General features: G+C 48.2%; 7 protein-coding genes across 7 annotated transcripts; 3 read left to right on the top strand and 4 right to left on the bottom strand.

The window, feature by feature from the left end:
* Positions 1-134: 134 nt before the first annotated feature.
* On the bottom strand, positions 135-383 carry TRVA0_021S00408 (uncharacterized protein; the record flags this gene model as incomplete). The annotated part of the gene is made up of 1 exon (XM_076685048.1): positions 135-383. One exon carries the CDS (start codon positions 381-383, stop codon positions 135-137), a length of 249 nt encoding a protein of 82 aa, XP_076540645.1.
* Positions 384-3,057: 2,674 nt separating this feature from the next.
* On the top strand, positions 3,058-3,828 carry TRVA0_021S00386 (uncharacterized protein; the record flags this gene model as incomplete). Its single annotated transcript, XM_076685047.1, has 1 exon — positions 3,058-3,828. One exon carries the CDS (start codon positions 3,058-3,060, stop codon positions 3,826-3,828), a length of 771 nt encoding a protein of 256 aa, XP_076540644.1.
* A 220-nt stretch (positions 3,829-4,048) lies between these two features.
* Positions 4,049-5,197, bottom strand: TRVA0_021S00364 (uncharacterized protein; the record flags this gene model as incomplete). The annotated part of the gene is made up of 1 exon (XM_076685046.1): positions 4,049-5,197. The coding sequence occupies one exon, from the start codon at positions 5,195-5,197 to the stop codon at positions 4,049-4,051; it is 1,149 nt and encodes a 382-aa protein (XP_076540643.1).
* A 2,281-nt stretch (positions 5,198-7,478) lies between these two features.
* TRVA0_021S00342 (uncharacterized protein) lies at positions 7,479-8,603 on the bottom strand (the record flags this gene model as incomplete). Its single annotated transcript, XM_076685045.1, has 1 exon — positions 7,479-8,603. The coding sequence occupies one exon, from the start codon at positions 8,601-8,603 to the stop codon at positions 7,479-7,481; it is 1,125 nt and encodes a 374-aa protein (XP_076540642.1).
* Positions 8,604-11,046: 2,443 nt separating this feature from the next.
* On the top strand, positions 11,047-11,889 carry CBR1 (cytochrome-b5 reductase; the record flags this gene model as incomplete). The annotated part of the gene is made up of 1 exon (XM_076685044.1): positions 11,047-11,889. The coding sequence occupies one exon, from the start codon at positions 11,047-11,049 to the stop codon at positions 11,887-11,889; it is 843 nt and encodes a 280-aa protein (XP_076540641.1).
* A 599-nt stretch (positions 11,890-12,488) lies between these two features.
* HOM3 (aspartate kinase) lies at positions 12,489-13,973 on the bottom strand (the record flags this gene model as incomplete). The annotated part of the gene is made up of 1 exon (XM_076685043.1): positions 12,489-13,973. One exon carries the CDS (start codon positions 13,971-13,973, stop codon positions 12,489-12,491), a length of 1,485 nt encoding a protein of 494 aa, XP_076540640.1.
* A 1,311-nt stretch (positions 13,974-15,284) lies between these two features.
* On the top strand, positions 15,285-18,017 carry TRVA0_021S00276 (uncharacterized protein; the record flags this gene model as incomplete). Its single annotated transcript, XM_076685042.1, has 1 exon — positions 15,285-18,017. The coding sequence occupies one exon, from the start codon at positions 15,285-15,287 to the stop codon at positions 18,015-18,017; it is 2,733 nt and encodes a 910-aa protein (XP_076540639.1).
* Positions 18,018-18,764: the final 747 nt, after the last annotated feature.

The raw sequence follows: 18,764 nt of genomic DNA, 5'->3' as shown, positions 1-18,764 counted from the left end.
TTAGTAGGTTTAATTTAGTGGGGTACTAAAGCTATACCGCTGCAGTGGTATTTTGCTATCCCCTGTTTATAGTCTTCACAACAAAAATACGTAACATTTCTAGCAATTAAACAATAGAATAAGCAGATTGAGTTTTAATAGCTCAAAGTCGTCATACACTTGTCCATGGAAAGAGATCGAAAGAGTACTCCATTGGACTGATTGTGTTCCAGCAGGCGATTGAGCCCTTGGGTATCGGTCGATACCGAGTAGAGCCGCGATTTGCCACAGACTTTGCCCTGGAAGCTCACATCATATTGGTTTTCGCAGGGGAGAGTGGACTTGGTCGCAATCCCAGCTGGGACGACCATCATTACTCGAACAGACTCCTCGTCGCCTCTCATCGTGCAAGCAGGATATCGCAAACAGTCGCAAATGCAGCACCAAACGCCATACGGTATTAAATTCTCAACGAGCGATGTATAGTCTCACAGTAAAGAGCGATAAAAGCAAGCCGAGTAGCCTTTATATAGAGTTGTTAGGAGAAAGAGTTTTCGCCGTGATGCCTCTCGTCAACGCGGGGGCGCTTAACCCCTCTTCAGTGACTCGCATTGTATATATGGGTACGCATACTGATGCATGCAAATGTCTCAGCCGCTTAACATGCGGCTCGATATACGACCGTACACGACATACACCACATGCATGCAGTACGTATCGTGCCAAGTGCCTACGTAACGCAGCTGCTGCAACCTCAACCCCCTATATGGCACTTGGAGGCGGTATTCCCCGCGAAGTGGAGTAAGGGGAACTCGAGGACTGGGCCCCGAGTACATTCTATACGGCCACAGCCTGCTGTCTCCGTCCCCAAGCCCGCTGTAGCTCGCTTCGCTGTGGCACTCTGATTTGATACAGCTGTTGGTATTTGCGTCACAAGGAGCCGTTCATACATGCAATAATATAATGTTCGTTGGCGCTATGATGGTACGGCGTACTGCCGTAGTATCAATGTGGGTATCTAGAGCCGTCTATTAAGAAGCAACAATAGTAGGAAGTACCTAGAAGTATTGCAGTAGTAGCAAGCTGTAGTAGCAAGTGGTAATAACACCTGTATAGTAGCAAGTTGCAGTGGTAAATAGTAGAATAACAGCGGTACGGCCAATTCCATTTGCAGATATTACGGATACTCGCGTAGATCCATTCTATTCAAAAGCACGATTTGTGTCGCAGTTCTTAATCCAAGGATGTATTGAATATCAACTTCATAGGTCCAGACCATACATGAAAAGTCAAGCATCGGGTCATATGCATCTTGCGTATAGGGACAGAGGTCTTCCACTCGCCGGTGTCGATACAAATTTGTGGTTGAAAATGGTTCAAGGCATGGGCGTCGCTGAACAAGCTCCCGGATAACTGCCTTGAGAGAGAAATTGGCAGCTTCACCGTGCGTACTCTAGGGGCGCCTGACTCCTGATAATCGCTCCAAAAGTATTAGGCATACCATGGCTATCAATTTTTCCATTCTGATTTCCTGTACCTGGTATGATATTACTAATAAGAGGCGCCATTTACTTTAACTGGCAGCTGTCCTCATAATCAATGACCAGGCCTCCAGGCTCTTAGTCAACTGTTGTAGTGCCCCTAGGACACAACTGCAAGGAACAGGATCATTACCTCTTATCAAGCATATGCGGGACACCAATGTAATAGCATTGCTCCTGCAAAATACCGGAGAAAGCCTGGCGCCAGCCAGCAGAGAATCTATTTAATAAGATAGTTACAGGAAAGAGCCCCAGAAGTTAACGTCCACCATCAGGTCTACTGTATATAGAAAAGAGTCGGACACGCTGGCAAAGACCGGAAGTTCTTCACACACTGGTCCTAATAGCGCAACGCACTAAAATATGCGCAAACATTTCAAGTTCTCCACATATGTATTTGCAGCGACATGTGCCCTTGCTAATTTTGTGAAAGTATGCTCCAAGCGCCCAAGACCTGTTGTCAGCTGAACAGCCCTGCTGGGAGTGCGGCAAAAACCTGTTTTTTATAAAATGCGTCGGAGAATTGGCATCTTCGGGCAGCAGTAATTATTCTAACCTTTTCTGTAATACTAACTGGATACAATTATGTTAAGTAATTTACATAGCATTGAACGTTTTTGAGTATGTCGGTATTTTAGGCCAAAATCTTCAGATCGAAGTTGTCTAGGATGGGATCGTCCCGGACCCCTGAATGTGCGGCTGACGTACTTTCGAATCTGCTTTTGTCACAAATTGGCATTCCAAATGAGCCCATCATGCTATCACAATCTCAAATCCTATCCTCTAGTTTCACTTGTCAATAAATTTTTTTGAACAAAGATAGCTCTGTTCGAAGATAGCAGGTACAATTTTGCTGAAGGGTTAGAACTGTAGGGTAACCGATCAAGGTGAAGTCAGGAAGATGCAAAGTGGTTGATCCATAACGTATGGGTTTGAAGTACTAAATAAATTTCAGTAAACCTGAGATTTGTTCATGACGAGGGCTTTAGGCATTGATTGGGCCCGAATGACGGCTTTGGTAGTGCTGAAAGTACCAAAGAGGATAAAAAGAGCTTTTCGCAAACCCTTTTCCCCCGGGGTCGAAGCAGCCCGTTTATTCTTCCGTGGGGTTGAATTCAGATAAACATCAAAATTTGACACGCTCTTAGCCCATGGCCCGTAGCTATTGCAGATTGCGTGCCAAATAAATCAGGATAGAAGATATTCTTGATCTCAATGTCGGGGTACTCCTCACATTGCTGCATCATGGGATCCTGATAATATGTAAAACAAATAAAGACTGCCCGTTGAGTCTCTTCTTCGTGCAAGCTTGTCGGTTGCCCGTCTTAGACTTGTGCTTGGTTTCCTCAGATAAATCTTGTGACAGGTGCGTTATGTTACACAACGTAGGTAATGTGGTTATGCCGCATTTGCACCGTGAGGATTGGGCATCTTCCCCCTCCCAACTGGAATATAGTTGTCCTAAGAGATTGGAAACCGTGACACCCATCAAGACCTAGTATTATTGGCCGTAATCAGTTTATCAATTAATTCGAGCATGGTAATCCAGATTAATACTCCTACCATGGATTTTGTCCAGGGAACTCTCGGGGGAACCGAATTAGAATTTATTGAGAACTCGGCACGTTTCCGTATACCTAAACGGCCAGCTGTGAGGCAAATTACTAGAGTAAGCGCTTCGGAAATAGTCCAGGCTGGACTGAGTGTAATTAGCCGAAGCGATGTCCCGGAGATAACTCACTATCGACACTTCCGAAATGTTATAGCAAGGGAAATTGACGTTAGGGTGCTCATGGATGCCGAAGTTATTGTGCCCCTGCAATCGTTGTTCCAAGAGCAATTGAACCTGCAGAATACAGATATAATTCTTGAGCGTGTACAGGAAGAAACGCTGGATAATGCCAACGGAGTACCTGACGCGGTGCTGACGCTTACCACGGGGGGTAATCAAGATGTATACCTCACCATCGCGTTTAAAGCCCCCGGTACCCTGCATCTCGACGATATGGGGGGAGTGAACGTTAATGATAATGAGACTGTCGAAATAACTCGTAACATCTTAGCGTCTATTAATCAAGTTGAGCGGTATGCGAGACACTCCCGATGTCCTGACGCGGTAATAACGGACGGCATAATCGCATTGCTGATTGATTTTGAGCCACTTTTCCGCGATGGCTCTCCCCCAAAAGTCGCTTATGTCACTGATAAGCAAAACGAAGGGGAAGGAACCATACGATCTGGGTTTGGTGGTAAGATGGCCGTCGGCTTGAAGGGGTTCGGTTTGTTCAAGTCACGTCGGTTCCAGTAATTATTATTCTAGAACGGCCAGCGTAACAAGTGCATTTACCCTGGTTCGACGAGCTACAGAAATAACGGCGACGCCTCGGATGGTGCGCTAATGAGATGAATACAGCGAACGAAAATACTAGCTACTGAAACCATTGCTATATCTAGCTATCTATATAATTCTAGCTCCCTATATAATAAGAAATTAGTTAAATATTGCCAGTATATAACCGATTTATATATCATGCTCTTTTAATCTTTTTCCTGCGCTCGTCTTTTGATGTCTGCAATTCCTCTGTGCCTCTTTTGCCATTTCTCTCTTTGCTCACATTTGATTTTGAAGAACTCTTGCTACAAACGGAATGCGAATTCCTACTGGTGGAGGATTGCGAGCGACCTGGTTGCATAACTGGGTGGTACTCTTCCGTAGTACCATTAATAGAGGGTGCACTATCATATTTCTCCTTCAGCCATTCAATCCAATCCCAGTCAACAAAAACGTCAAACTGGCTTGTTCTAAGCTTCAGGTTTGACCATTTAAGCAATGGACTAGCTAACGCCCCAGGCATGATATTTTTTTCCTGGCTCGTTGGCTGTTCAAGATCAGGACCAAATTTAGCCAATCCCAAGCTCCAGATAACCATCTGCATATTAGTTTTGTTAACAAGAATGACACTTCTCGGCGTATAGTCCAACCTAATGCCAATCCCCTTATTATCGAATTCCTGCTCTATCTCAATAATTTTCTCCATAAGATGTTGCCTTTCTTCTCTGTTAAACGATTTTGGGTCTATCTTGTTAAGGCCCGTCCCCTCGATATATTCTCTCAGTATAACACGAACATCGCGATCCGAATGGTTCGAGTTATTATTCACTGGAACTTTCATAGTGTAGGAGCCGTAGTACCTGGGAATTAGCTTACCTTGTAAATCCTTCAAAAGCTTATAGGCGGTGACGCTACTGATATAGGTCAAGTCTGACTGGACTGAAGCCTCCCTTCCGTAAAAGATAAGCGGATCGAATAATTCAGCCACTACTTTCATACCATTTGCGTCCCCGTCCATCTGGGGGACATGAGTAGATGTAATTTCAGCCATAAAGAGACGCTGGCAATCCTCTTCAGGTGGTACAATCTCTCCAAGTAACTTGATTTTTATCTTGTCTTCGCCCTCTTGGCCAGGAAGTGGTGGAATTTCACGAACAGTGTCGAGGCTGCTCTTAGGAAAATCATTCAAGTTGACGCGCCCATGGCCGACCCTAGTCAGGTCGACCCTAGTCAGGTCGTGCAACCGGGTATAGGACTCCATCAAGTTAGGAGGAGAGTGGCTGCGAAGAGTAATATCCTGCAGCAATTGCAATGGGAACGACTCTGGCTTATCGTTAAAACTCATCGTCAATAGATATTAAATACTATGAGAGAGGGGGGAGGCAAGAGGGAAGAACTCAGACTACTGGTACAATGCGGGTTTTATTAATTCCCTGATCCTAATCTAAAACATTGCGCAGATCGAACTTAATGTGGCCACATACAAACTATGGAACAGGCAATTTTACTAACGTTTTTGTAATACATGCGCCAGTACTGAGGAATGGACCGCTACCTCTTGAGTACGATTGTTCTTGGCTTAAAAAAACCTAACAGAGATATCGCTTCCTGTATGGCAGATATGCGGTAGGCAGACTCGCAGAGGATGATACCGCATATTACAACTACGCGTTGGATGCAAGCTGAGATGCAGCCGTGCACCGGGCCGGCCTCCGATAGCCGTAAGGGAGAGCTGTTGCAGTACGGTAGTACCACGATAGTTATCCCTGCCAAAGGCACCACTTTGTCACGCACAATGCCAAAAAGCGGTGCCTATGGCGCAGGCAACCGTTAGTAGTAGATAGTAGTGTAGTAGTAAGTGGTAGTAATTAGCTAGCAGTACTAAGTGGTAAAGCTAGACAACCAATTCCATTGGCGTGTGACCGGTATTATCGCTGTAGCATGAATCTCTCAATCCTCGAAAGTACTGAACATCAGCATCATAAGTGCTGTCCATACCTAAAGAGTCAAGTCGTCATATGGCATCTTGCCCATATACGGATAGAGGATGTCCATGCGCCTGTGCGGATAGCTATTTTTGGTAAAAAGTGATTCGAGGTGGCGGGAGACGTTGAACAATGCGTGGATAACTGTCTTCATTGACGGAGGCTCGACGAGAGGAATTTGCGGCATTACTGTGCGTGCTTTACGGGAGCCGGCCGTGAAGTTGATAAGACGGCGGTCGCACTCCCGATAATCATTCCAAACTATAGGATACCATAGATATCAGTTTTCAAGATTCTGATATCCTCTGTGATATTATTAACGAGAGGTGCCATTTGTTTTAGAAGGCAACTCTCCGTATAACCAATGACCAGGCCTCCAGGTTCTTAGTCAACTGTTGTAGTGTTCCCAGGACTGCAAGGGAACAGTATCATTACTGCTTATCAAGCATATGCGGGACACCAGTAATAACATTGCTACTTTCGAAAGTATGCTTCACGCCCAAATTCTGTTGTCGGCTGAATGGATCTGCTTATTATAAAATGCGACAGAGAATTGGTATTTTCGGGAACCTGTTCTGTAATACTAACTGAATACAATTAATTATGTTAAGTAATTTACACGTAGCATTGAACTGTTTTTGAGTATGTCGGTATTTTACGCCGAATCTTCAGATCCAAGTTGTCTACCAGGGTAGGATAGGATCGTCCCGGACCCCTGAATGTGCGGCTGAAGTACTTTTCGAACGGATCAGCAGTACCAGTAACTCACAAATCAGCATTCCAAAGGAGCCGATCGTGCTGTCACGATCTCAAATACTGCCCGTCAGATTCACTTGCTAATTTGAGCAAAGATAGCTCTGTTCGAAGATAGCAGCTACAATTGTCTGAAGGGTTAGAGCGGTAGGATGTAACGAACCAAGGTGAAGTCAGAAAGATGCAAAAAGTGGTTGACCATAATACATGGGGTCGGCAATACTAAATTTAGTAAACCTGAGATCTAGAATACCATCATGCAGACCGCCATGGTCAATACATTGTAGTAGCTGTCAAGGCAAGCAAATAGTAGCTACGACACCATAACAATTTTGTACATGTAGCTCCTCCATTCATTAAATTACCCAGTACACCCTCTGACCTATGAGAGGCACTCCTCCACACATGAAGAAGGTTACCTGCAATGTCTTTCTATTCTCTACTCGCCTAACAGTTTAATGATAAACCTAACTTAACGGACAGCATAATCGCATAGCTGGTAGATTTTGGACCACTTTTCCGCAGTGGCTTACCCCCAGAAGTCGCTTATGTCACTGATAAGCAAAACGATGGGGAAGGAACCATACGATCTGGGTTTAACGGTATGATGGCCGTCGGCTTAAAGTGGTTCGGTTTGTTCAGGTCACGTCGGTTCCGCTTCATTTAGAACTGCCGGTGTAAGAATATTATTTGCCCTGGCATCAGAACGGGAGGGGTGGTTCGGTCCACTAGTTGGACCAGTTACAGAAGACCACTTAGATGGTATGCTAATGAGCTCATGATGGAGAAAGGAAATACTAGCTAATGAAACCATTACTTGCTAGATACAGCTACCTATATCATAAGAAAAACTAGTCAAGGATCACCACAATATAGCCGACTTATTTATCATGCTCTTTTAGTCCTTTTCCTGCGCTCGTTTTTTGATACCTTCAATTCCTCTGTGCCTCTTTTGCCATATCTCTTTTTGCTGGCCTTTGACTCCGAAGAACTCTTGCGACAGACGGAATGCGAATTCCTATCTGTAGAAGATTGCGAACGAACTAGTTGTTGCATATTTGGGGCGTTCTCTTCATTAGTTCCATTAGTAGATGGTGCACTATCATATTTCTTCTTCAGCCATTCAATCCAATCCCAATCAACAAAAGCGTCGAATTCGCTTGCTCTGAGCTCCACTTTTGACCATTTAAGCAATGGACTAGCTAACTTCCCAGGAATATAATCCTTTTCCTGGTATGTCGGTTGTTGAAGATCAGGACCAAATTTAGCCAATCCCAAGCTCCAGACAACCATCTGCATATTAATCTTGTTAACAAGAATGACACTTCTTGGCCTATAGTTCCACCTAATACCAACTCCCCTGTCATCGAATTCTTGCTCTATCTCGATAATTTTCTCCATAAGACGTTGCCTTTCTTCTCTGTTAAATGATTTTGGGTCTATGTTGTTAAGAACAGTCCCCTCGATATATTCTCTCAAAATAACACGGACATCGCGATCCGGATGGTTCGGGTGATCTTTCACTGGAACTTTCATAGTGTAGGAGCCGTAGTACTTGGGAATTAGCTTGCCTTGTAAATCCTTCAAAAGCTTATAGCAAGTGGCGGTACTGATATAGGTCAAATCTGACTGGACTGAAGCATCATTTCCGACAATGGTAAGCGGGTCGAATAATTCAGCCACTACTTTCATACCATTAGAGTCCCCGTCCATCTGGGGGACATGAGCAGATGTAATTTCAGCCATGAAGAGACGCTGGCAATCCTCTTCAGGCGGTACAATCTCTTCAAGTAACTTGATTTTTATCTCGTCTTCGCCCTCTTGACCAGGAAGTGGTGGAACTTCAAGAACAGTGTCTAGCATAGGCAAATCATTCAAGTCGACGCGTCCGCGATGGAATATGTGACGTAACCGTTTGTAGGACTCCATCAAGTTAGGAGGAGTGTGGCTGCGAAGAGTAATCTCCTGGTGCAATTTCAGTGGGAACCACGTTGGATCATAGTAAAAATTCATTGTTAAGAAATAATAAATACTATGAGAGAGAGAGGTGAGGCAAGAGGAAAGAACTTAGACTGCAATGCGGGTTCTATTAATTCTGTGTCCTCAAGCTAAAACATTATGCAGGTCGAACTTAATTACCCGGTAGTAATGTGGCCATATCGGTACAAATTGCGGTACTGGCAATTTTACTCACGTTTTTGTAATACATGTAGCATGGACTGCTACCTCTTGCGTACAATTGTCCTTTGTGTAAAATAACCTTAGAGAGATATCGCTTGCTGGATGGCAGATATGCGGTAAGGAGGCTCGTTGAGGATGATACCGCATTTTACAACTAGGCGTTGGATGCAAGCTGAGATGCACCGGGCCGGCTCCCGATAGCCGTAAGGAACAGTTATTGCGGAACGGTTGTGCCACGGTATAGTTACTCCCGCCTCAGGCACCTTTGTAGGCGTGTAATACCTACAAAGTGGTGCCTATAGCGGAGGTAAACTGTTAGTACAGTGTAGTAAGTAGATAGTCATTTCCAACAGTACCGGTTGCACTCTGAACCACGTAACAAACTTGCTGGACACTGTGGCCATTATAACAGCTGCATCTCACGGGCGGGAATGACCATGCGAATCAAATGCAAATATACACTCTGGCAGTACAACGCGCCCGGGCATAGAAAGCCACGAGGCAAAATATTTAACTCTTGGGCATACTTGAAGCAGCTCAAATATATCTAGAGGAATCGATTTGCCTCGAAAGTGTAGATACTTGACATATCTTATCAATTTGTCGTTACCAGCGATGTCTACGAGCTTATCTGAATGAAGGTCAACTTTGATTGACGATGTAAATGTTTCGAGGAAGCGAAATGTTTGTATGAGGTCCGGCCCTCCCACTGGTATCAGTCCGTAGAGCTTGTCATCATTAGGCAGTTCGAGGCGCTGTCCATGGCTGGCCTAGCGAGCTTCACGGCGTCGTCGAAATCGTCAATAAAATCATCCCCCAAATGTCAATCCATTCAAGCATTTGGTTGCCAAGACATTACCTCGAAGGTTTCCTTATTACCATACCCGTCACCAACAGAGTTGTAAGGCGCTGACAAAAGATTTTTGGAATAGGTAATGCTGACGGTACTCCATCGCCTCCTGGCGGCGATATCGCGAAAGAAGCGGCAACTAAGCTGGAGGCTGCTCAGGCTAAGGCCAAGAGGTTAAGATGATCGACAACTAGGTCCCATATCCCTGTGGGCAAATATTCTATGTACTTACACTGTGGCATCTTTAATGTGTTATTGCTAAGCTGCAACAAGAGCTGCTCGAATGAAGGAAAAATAGTCTGCTGGCTCAATTGAATCAGCTAGTTGTGCCTCAACTGCGTCGTGCATATGCGATGAATCAGCGATGAGCTGCGGGTAGCTCAGTCAAAGCTACTTTTTCTATAAGAGTGCTTTTAAAAACACGACTACGTAGACGAAATCTGCGGAAATATTTATTCTCTGAGATCATCCTTGTAGTAAGCAGGGGAAATTCAGAGAATCGAATTTGTTCTGGTAGTGATAAATACTAATGTAGTGGTACCGGGTAGTCACTTTGTAGTACCAGGGTAGTAAGCAGTACTGTACCGTAGTAAGTTGGAAGCTAAGCCAAACTTTTCTGAGTGCTTGGTTCTGTTCTCCACCACATCTACACGATATTGTGGAAACCTATACCGAAGTGACAATTCACGTCGGATGTAGGTCTAGGACGGAATATTTGTACTTAGCCGCCATACATCCTCCACGTAGCCGATCAGATTGTGGGGCATCCTACTCCGTACTACTACTACTACTACTACTACTACTACTACATAGTATTTCTATGATTGCAGTACATTAGTAGATTTAACGTCCTTGTCAAATCAGGCGGGGTCGAAATATAATGTAAATGATATACGGCCGGTCGACAGGAAGCCCCCCCACGCTGACTCCGCTGTGGAGAAAGAACCAGGCATTGACGGGGGTTTGGGGGCGGAGCCCCCAACTACGGGAGCTCGAGGGCTGGCCCTCGAAAACACAGAAGTAACAGATAACACCACGATCTTTGAGTGATACCACGCCGCACTTACTGCGGCTCAAAAGAAAGCCGCACCCCCAACAAGCTGCTTTGAATACGATAAGACGATAAGATGATAAGCCCACGGGAAAAAAAATTTCTCGTCTCATGCGGATAAAACAGGCCCCACTCCCGAGAAGCCCAGCAGTGGAGCAAGAGATAGTCTGAGAATCTGAGCCACTGCCATGTCGGGTCATAATTGCCTGAGTCAATGACCGTTGGGGGGGTGAAATAGTGAACACGGGCCGAGACTATTTAGGCGACCACACCCCCTAGAAAAAAATTAATAAACGACGTGACCTGCACGTTTTTTCTGCATCTCTTTTCACAGACCACCTGGGGCTTAGAAAATAGACAGGATGGAGGCAAACATGAGCTCTAACGTGTACGCTGTGGCTGCGGTGACCCTCGGGGCCGTATTGCTGGCGGCAGTCTACCAACTGCTGTTCCGGTCGGCCGGTGACCGCAAGGTGCTCAAGGTGGACGAGTTCCAGGAGTTCCCTCTCATCCAGAAGACGGTCATCTCGCATAACACGGCGGTCTACCGGTTTGGTCTTCCGCGACCCACCGACTGCCTGGGCTTGCCGATCGGCCAGCACATCTCGGTATGCGCCAACATCGACGGCAAGGAGATCGTGCGATCCTACACTCCAACCTCGTGCGACGACGATAAGGGCTTCTTTGACCTGCTGGTCAAGACCTACGCTACTGGTAACGTGTCGCGGATCATCGGCAACCTGAATATTGGCGACTCCATCCGGGTCAAGGGCCCCAAGGGCCAGTTCCGGTACACTCCTAACATGTGCCGTGAGATCAACATGGTTGCTGGTGGCACTGGCATCACTCCTATGTACCAGATCCTCAACGCGGTGACCAAGAATCCGGAGGATAAGACTCAGATCAACCTTATTTTCGCCAACGTCAACCCGGAGGACATTCTGTTCAAGAAGGAGCTTGACGACTGCTGCGCCGCTTACAAGAACGTCAAGGTCTACTATGTGCTCAACAACCCACCAGAGGGCTGGACCGGTGGCTGTGGCTTTGTTACTGCTGATATCCTTAAGGAGCAGTGCTGCCCTGCTGCCGACGACGTCAAGCTGCTCATCTGCGGGCCTCCACCAATGGTCAGTGCTGTCAAGAAGGCCGCCATGTCCCTCGGCTTCGCCAAGGCGAAGCCTGTCTCCAAGCTGGAGGACCAGGTCTTTGCATTCTAAATACTTACCCTTAACCCTCTCTCTACTTACAGCTTTTCAATCAATTGTACAATCCATTCTTACCCTCTGGGCTCCATTTCGTGGAGGCTTTATAACTAATTTATTGCCTTGATCAAATTATTCAGCCCATTCTTGAAGGACCAGTCCCCCAAACCCCCTGGGGCTCCACTTCGTGGAGGTTTTCACCTACTTTTGCAATCAACTCAAGGACTCAATTCTAAAAACTGGTATCTCTCAATTAGCTACTAAATTGCTATAGTGTTAATACTATATTGCTGTGATCGAAGCCAGAAGACGCTGTTTATGCCGTTCAAAGCCTTTTGCCTAGGGCGAATAATGGGTGCTTAAGGAGCTGGGGGCTTATCACAGGCTATTGGCAGTTCGTTACGGTGTTACGAAGCTTGTAACAGACTATTGGGAGTTTCGTTACGCTGTAACGAAAATTATCCCACCAAACACGGAAGTCGTAATATCGTCCCCAAGATCTCCGCGAAGCGGAGCTACGGGGGTTTGGGGGCTGGCCCCCAAGTCAATTGAGCCACTGGAGTACTCAGGGTTTAGTAAGAGTGATACGTTAGTCGATTCATGCTAAGGAGAAATTATGGAACAACTCCTGGGGCAGCCGGAGTGAGCAGGCGCTGGTGCAGCACGTTGAGCGCCTTTAGAGCATTGGAAGTGTCAATGACGCAAGAAATATTAATCTCCGAGGCACCCTGGCTGATCATCTCGATGTTGACGTTGGCATCCGCCAGAGTCGTAAACATTTGGCCGGCTATACCCACCAAGTGCTTCATCTGCTTACCCACCAGCGACACAATGCAAAGCTGTCTAGTAATATCCACAGACCCGTACTGCCGCAGCTCGGTGAGAGCACTCTTCAGCGTGTGGTCGGCAATGTTGGACTGGATAGCCATGGAGACATGCACCTCTGAGGTAGAAATGAGGTCGACCACCATCTGCCAGCGGTCAAGAACGCCAAACACGCCGGCAAAGAAGCCGTGCGATAGGTTCTTCTTGTTTGAATGCACGTTGAGTACTATAATGTCCGTTTTTGTCGTGACCGCCGTGGGCAGCTTGGGCTTCTGGAGCAGGTTCAGCGTAGTTACCACCTCTGGCGGGTGTAGCGGCGTAACGTCGCCCGGACGCGAATTGTCGTCGGGGAAGATGATTGTACCCTGTCCCGTGGGGTTCATAACATTCTTAATGCGGATGGGGATCCGCGCCCTGATGACCTGCTCCATGGTGAACGGGTGGATGACTTCGGAGCCATAGTAGGTCAATTCGGACGCCTCCTCCGGGGTGATCTGGCTAATCAATCGTGCCGTGGGTACTTTTCGCGGGTCAGCAGTGAAGATACCGTCGACTTCCTTCCAGATCTGTAGCTCATCAGCCTGGAGGCCCACGGCGACCAAAGCAGCGCACAGATCGGTGTATCCTCGCCCGACTGAGCTTAGCAGGCCGCCCGGTACAGCTCCAAAGAACCCAGTAACCACTGGGATAGTGTCCCCAGCCTTGAGTACCTCTTGGGTGATGGCTTGAGTAAGGTCCGTGTAAAAGCTCTTGTCGAGCCCATTGGGTCCAACAATGTAGGTAGAGGAGATAATATGCGAGAGATCGACGTAGGTTGCCGCCAGGCCCCGGTCCGTCATGAGAGCTGCCATGAACATGCACGAGAGCTTCTCTCCGGTCGACATGATGTTGTCCATCGTCTTGGCCGACACCTCGTCGATGATCTGCGCCGCAGACAGCAGCTTGGCCACATCGTCGCACTCCTGGTTGATTCTACTATTCAGCTCGTAAATAATCTCGGCGCTATTCAGGTGGGTTCGAGCCGCTCGGATGTGGTCGTTGCGAATGGCCTCAATGACGCGGCTAAAGTCTCCTTTGTCGAGGGCAATCTCAGCGGCTTTCAGCAGCCGGGTCGTCGTGCCTTCCTCTTTAGTGTCCGTGGATCGGGCAGAGCACACTACGACGGGACGGTAGTTCTGAGAAGAGTAGAGCTTGACAATGTCCTCAGCAATTTGCTCGGGGAACTTGCCCACCGAAGTGCCGCCAAACTTTTGCACTACCCACGGTCTGCTCATTCTATATATTAATTTTTTTTTTCTATTTGACGTACCAACTGTCAAGGATATAACCGTTTTTCTACCTGATGTACGAACTGTCAGGATATAACCGATTTTAAATGACCCGCTTACGGGTCTCTTTTAGTCATTCACCCGTATATAATAGGTCCACGCTATTCAGTAGGGCTGCATGTCTTATCACTCTGCAGCCGCGGCCGCGTACCTGTGGGCACGGAAACGGCGAATGAGTCACCGATATCGGCGCACTCCAGCAGCGATAGGGGCGTACCTCCTGTCACGCAAGTTCACGCCATTAGCGGATTGGGCCTCTTGCAGCGCCGATCTCAACTGCACTGAGCGTTTTATTTACATTTCGCGCTGAGCCGTATGGCATGCGGCTCCACAACATACTCTTGTACGCTGTTGAGGGCACAATATCATTCTTGGGAAACCAGCCCCCCAAACCTCCACTTCGTGGAGATTTTCAATCAATTGTAGCGTTCCATTGGTCCCCCAAACCCCTGAAGCTCCACTTCGTGAAGGGTTTCAATCAATCATTAGAGTTTCCAACCCCCCTGAGGCCTATGAAGCGTGCGTCGAACTGCAGGACAATAGAGCATGGCGATCGATCCGAGTGAACTAAATTGTTACAAGCTGAGTTATACTTTTCATTTGAAATGGTTATATATATGGTCCAGACGTGCCTCACTTTGAAACCATCTCCCAACTTTGTGGGGAGGTACAATGGAACCATATGAGGTCCAAACACCATCCTGTCACCACTAACACATGATATCTAAATGCTATTTTTTAATAATAGAGCCCTTAATTGCCCCCGCCATGAGCCTAAGCCACTCGATAGGCCCGCATTTACTTCTCGGTAATGCAAATCACGTGACCATATTGATAAAATGGAAAAATGCAACATTGGCGCGTTGCCTTGGCAACTCGCCCAGCCTAAGTGCCCAGAAGAAGATGAGAGGGGGCCCGGAGCGATGAGGGACGCCGAGAAATATGTCCTGCACATCATGTCTTTGACCACAGGAAAGCTATATATATATCAGTGTCGAGAACCAGGCCTGTGGATAAGGACAAACTGGTAAGGTTTCGGACAAGTTTTAACATTGCCTCGTCACAAGCTCTTTCACCGGTCATTCGAATGGCAAAAGTATAACCGTCTCGCCTTTTGAAAGGGTTTTCCAGTACAGTTTTGTTACTAAGCATCTGAAACGAAAGGGCATCTACCCTTTCCACTTGCTATATTTATGCGGTAGTTGGCCTGACACCCATTTCTTTGACCTTCCTCCCCCCTACAATAATAGAAAGAGAATGCGATTGCATAGTCTCTTTTGCCTGGCTTTCTTTGCATTTTTAGTCAGCGCATTCTCGGTAGGACGGGTCGCTCCGCTGAGCTATGTCTCTCCCGTGGAAAGAGTGTCCATTGATACCAAGGATCACCACCTTCCCGGGGATGCCGGAACCAAAATCTCCATTACAGCCACAATCCCGTCCTCGAGACGGTACCACAATCTCGATAGAAGGTGGTACGCCGTGGCGGACCCGAACAATGCCGGGCTGTTGGGCAGGTTTCGACGGCCCCGGGGACTGGGGGGACTCCCGAAGTACCACGACCTCTCGGAGGTATCTCTGCCTTCGGAGCAGCTGTTTGGGTATCTGACGAGGAACAGTACCCTGTTAGAAGCCCCTACTTCGTCCCAGGAGTTCAAGTTTGTGCTCGAGCGCAACACTATTAACGAAGACGTGCCTGTATATACGACCAATGAGCATGGAGAGACAGTCCTACACCCAGAATTCACCTTTCCAGGCCAGCAGCCTAAAAACTTCATTGGCCAGGCATTCCGTAGAGTCTTAGAGACCCGTGTGGCTGACGGGAGCACGAGGGTTGGCTGGCGGCCTGTTGGGTGGGCCCGAGTCACTGTGCATCAAGACGGGCCATCTCCGCGACTCAATGCCGTGTGGAAGGTAGCCGATGAGGCTGGGCTTGGTGTTCCGGCCGCTATATACCATTTGGAGTCTACTGAAGAACTTTCGAAAAACCTCCGCGACGATGAGAGACATCTTTTGGCGAGTGTCAAGAGTAGTCAATTCGCCGTCTGGAGAGACCTCGACATGCGCAAAGACCAGATAAACAACTTTGAGTACTTTGACGCAGACTACAGTTTTTTGACGAAGCGTCTCCAGCGTCGGCAGAGCCCTGGGGAAAAGGACGCAGAAGACACGGACTTTGGAGGACTAGAATTGCTTGATGAGTACTACAAGACTAAGGCAATTGATGAGGAATTGACCATGGTGAAGAGAGCAGGAAGTGACGACGATACTGGTAATAGTGGGTTCTCTTCGGGCGTAAAGCTCCAGGATACAATTGGCAACACCAACGGGTGCCCCAAACAGCGAGAGATTGCCCTGGTAGGCATCGCTGCCGACTGTAACTACTTGAAGCAGTTCAATTCCAGTAGCGAGGCCCGCGAACACATTATCACCATTGTAAATACGGCCTCCCAGTCATACGAGACCGCGTTCAACGTAAGCTTGGGGCTCAAGTCGATCTACATGGTAAACAGCACTAGTTGCCCTACAACACCCAACAGTTCTGACGTCAACTGGAACTACGCCTGTGAAGGGTCTTCAAATGTCATGAGCGACCGACTCTCATACTTTTCGCAGTGGAGAGGCGCCAGCGAGCGGTCTAGTGACGGCCTAGCTACGTGGTCCCTCATGACGAGCTGCAGCCAAGGCTCTGTAGTTGGTCTATCCTGGCTGGGCATGCTCTGTGGTGCTACTTCGACTCGAACCTCGAACACAACCTACGTATCCGGCGTAAACGTCATTTCTAAAACCTCGCTCGACTGGCGAGTCATTGCGCACGAAATTGGCCACTCGTTTGGCGCCGTTCACGACTGTACTGAAGACACTTGTGCCCAAGGAATGAATAAGGACTCTCAATGCTGCCCATTCTCCACGAACTCATGCAACGCCGGTGGCAAGTACATTATGAATCCGTCCACGGCAGATTCCCAGGACGGGTTTAGTGAGTGCTCCGTGGGCAACGTGTGCTCGGCAATGGGCCGGAGTTCGGTCAATTCGACCTGCCTGACTTCCAATACGGGCGTTACGCTCCTAACCAAGAATGAGTGTGGCAATGGCATCGTAGAAGAAGGCGAGGAGTGCGACTGTGGGGGCGAGATAGGGTGCAAGGGCAATACCTGCTGTGACCCCAAGACGTGCAAGTACACCAAGGGGTCAGTATGCGACGATTCGAACGAGGCATGCTGCCAGGGCTGCAAGTTTGCTTCGTCGGAAACGGTATGTCGCGCCAGCCAGGGTCCGTGCGACCCTGCGGAGTATTGTCCAGGAACCGCTGCCCAGTGCCCGTCCAACAAGCTAGAGCCTAACGGGAAGACCTGTAAGGACCCCAATAACCCGGGATACGACGACCTGGTGTGTATTTCCGGACACTGTACGTCTCGGTACCTGCAATGCATCACGTTGCTGGCCAATACGACGCTGATGGTGGACGATAAGGAGCTCAACATCACGGGCGCCTGCAATGACGATACTTCGTGCCAGCTATCATGCGTCGACAAGAATCTCGCGGACTACTGTTTCACGGCTCCGCAGAACTTTTTGGACGGCACCCCTTGCCAGGGCAAGGGCCAATGCCAGCGGGGAGTGTGTGTCAATGGCAGCAAGACGAATCCCTTCAGCGACAACGGTAACGGCTTCTTTAGCCCCAATTGGCTTAATAGACACAAGAATGTCGTCATTGGCGTCGTGGTTGGTATTGGCGGGTTCCTGCTCATACTGGTACTGTTTGGCTTTATACGTAAGATGACGATGCGAAGCCGAGTCCTGGCAGCCCATAAAGCCTCGCGGCCTCCTCCTCCTCCTCCCCCACCAGGGCCTCCTCCAGTCGCCTCCCGCGGCCCCTTCCAACCCTTCGACTCGCGGAGCACATATGCAATGTACCCACCTCCTCCGCCGGTTCCCCCGCCAGCATACTACGCTAACTACGAGATGGACGACCTTCGACGCCACAATTAACCCCTCGGAACCTGGAAAACCGGACCAAAAAATCATTTTGTAACGAGATTATGACTATAGTAGTATTACTCCCTGAATGGCGAATGGATTCTAGATAGGGGAGCCCTTACCTCCTCTATGCATCATCATCAGTGGCCCGTTAGACGGCTGGGGCTCTGCCCCAGACCCCGTAGTTAGGGGGCGCTGCCCCCTAAAACCCCGTTTTCCTCAATTGAAAGATGGGGGGTTTGGGGGGTGGAACCCCCCAACTACGGGGTCTGGGGCAGAGCCCCAGGTACGCTCTGGTTAAGAAGTTCACAGTGGAGGGTTGTATGCGCCGCACAGTGTGCGGCTCAAAGGGGGTTGATGCAGCATTAAGTCCTGCATAAGGCAGATCTCATAATACATACCAAAGATCTAGGCAATAGGTTCGTATGATGGGATCGGCAGGGTGGTATTGAATCGAAGACGGACAAAATCGAAATAAAGGGTGTAAATGGAAACGGTCGCCTGCCTCCTGTGTTCGGGATCGCTTCCAGACGGGCAGGCGGAGTGGCAATGCACGAAACACATGAGAAGTACAGGAGAGGTATTGGAAACGGCCCTTCAACCCGCATACCCACAGCGCGCATTCCAACCAAGCAAAATGGGGCAACCAGATGGGTTCGAAGGGGGGAGGGTGACCAGAGCGCCCTTCTTTCGCCGCATGGAGCAACAGGAGCCATCCACCCAGGGTGTCTCTCGGTGTTTATTGTTGATTGTTGATGT

The sequence above is a fragment of the Trichomonascus vanleenenianus genome (assembly GCF_965637985.1).
Source record: "Trichomonascus vanleenenianus strain CLIB 3782 genome assembly, contig: TRVA0_021S, whole genome shotgun sequence".
In the NCBI taxonomy this organism is placed as follows: Eukaryota; Fungi; Ascomycota; class Dipodascomycetes; order Dipodascales; family Trichomonascaceae; genus Blastobotrys; species Blastobotrys vanleenenianus.
This window is presented reverse-complemented; position numbering and strand designations above follow the sequence as displayed.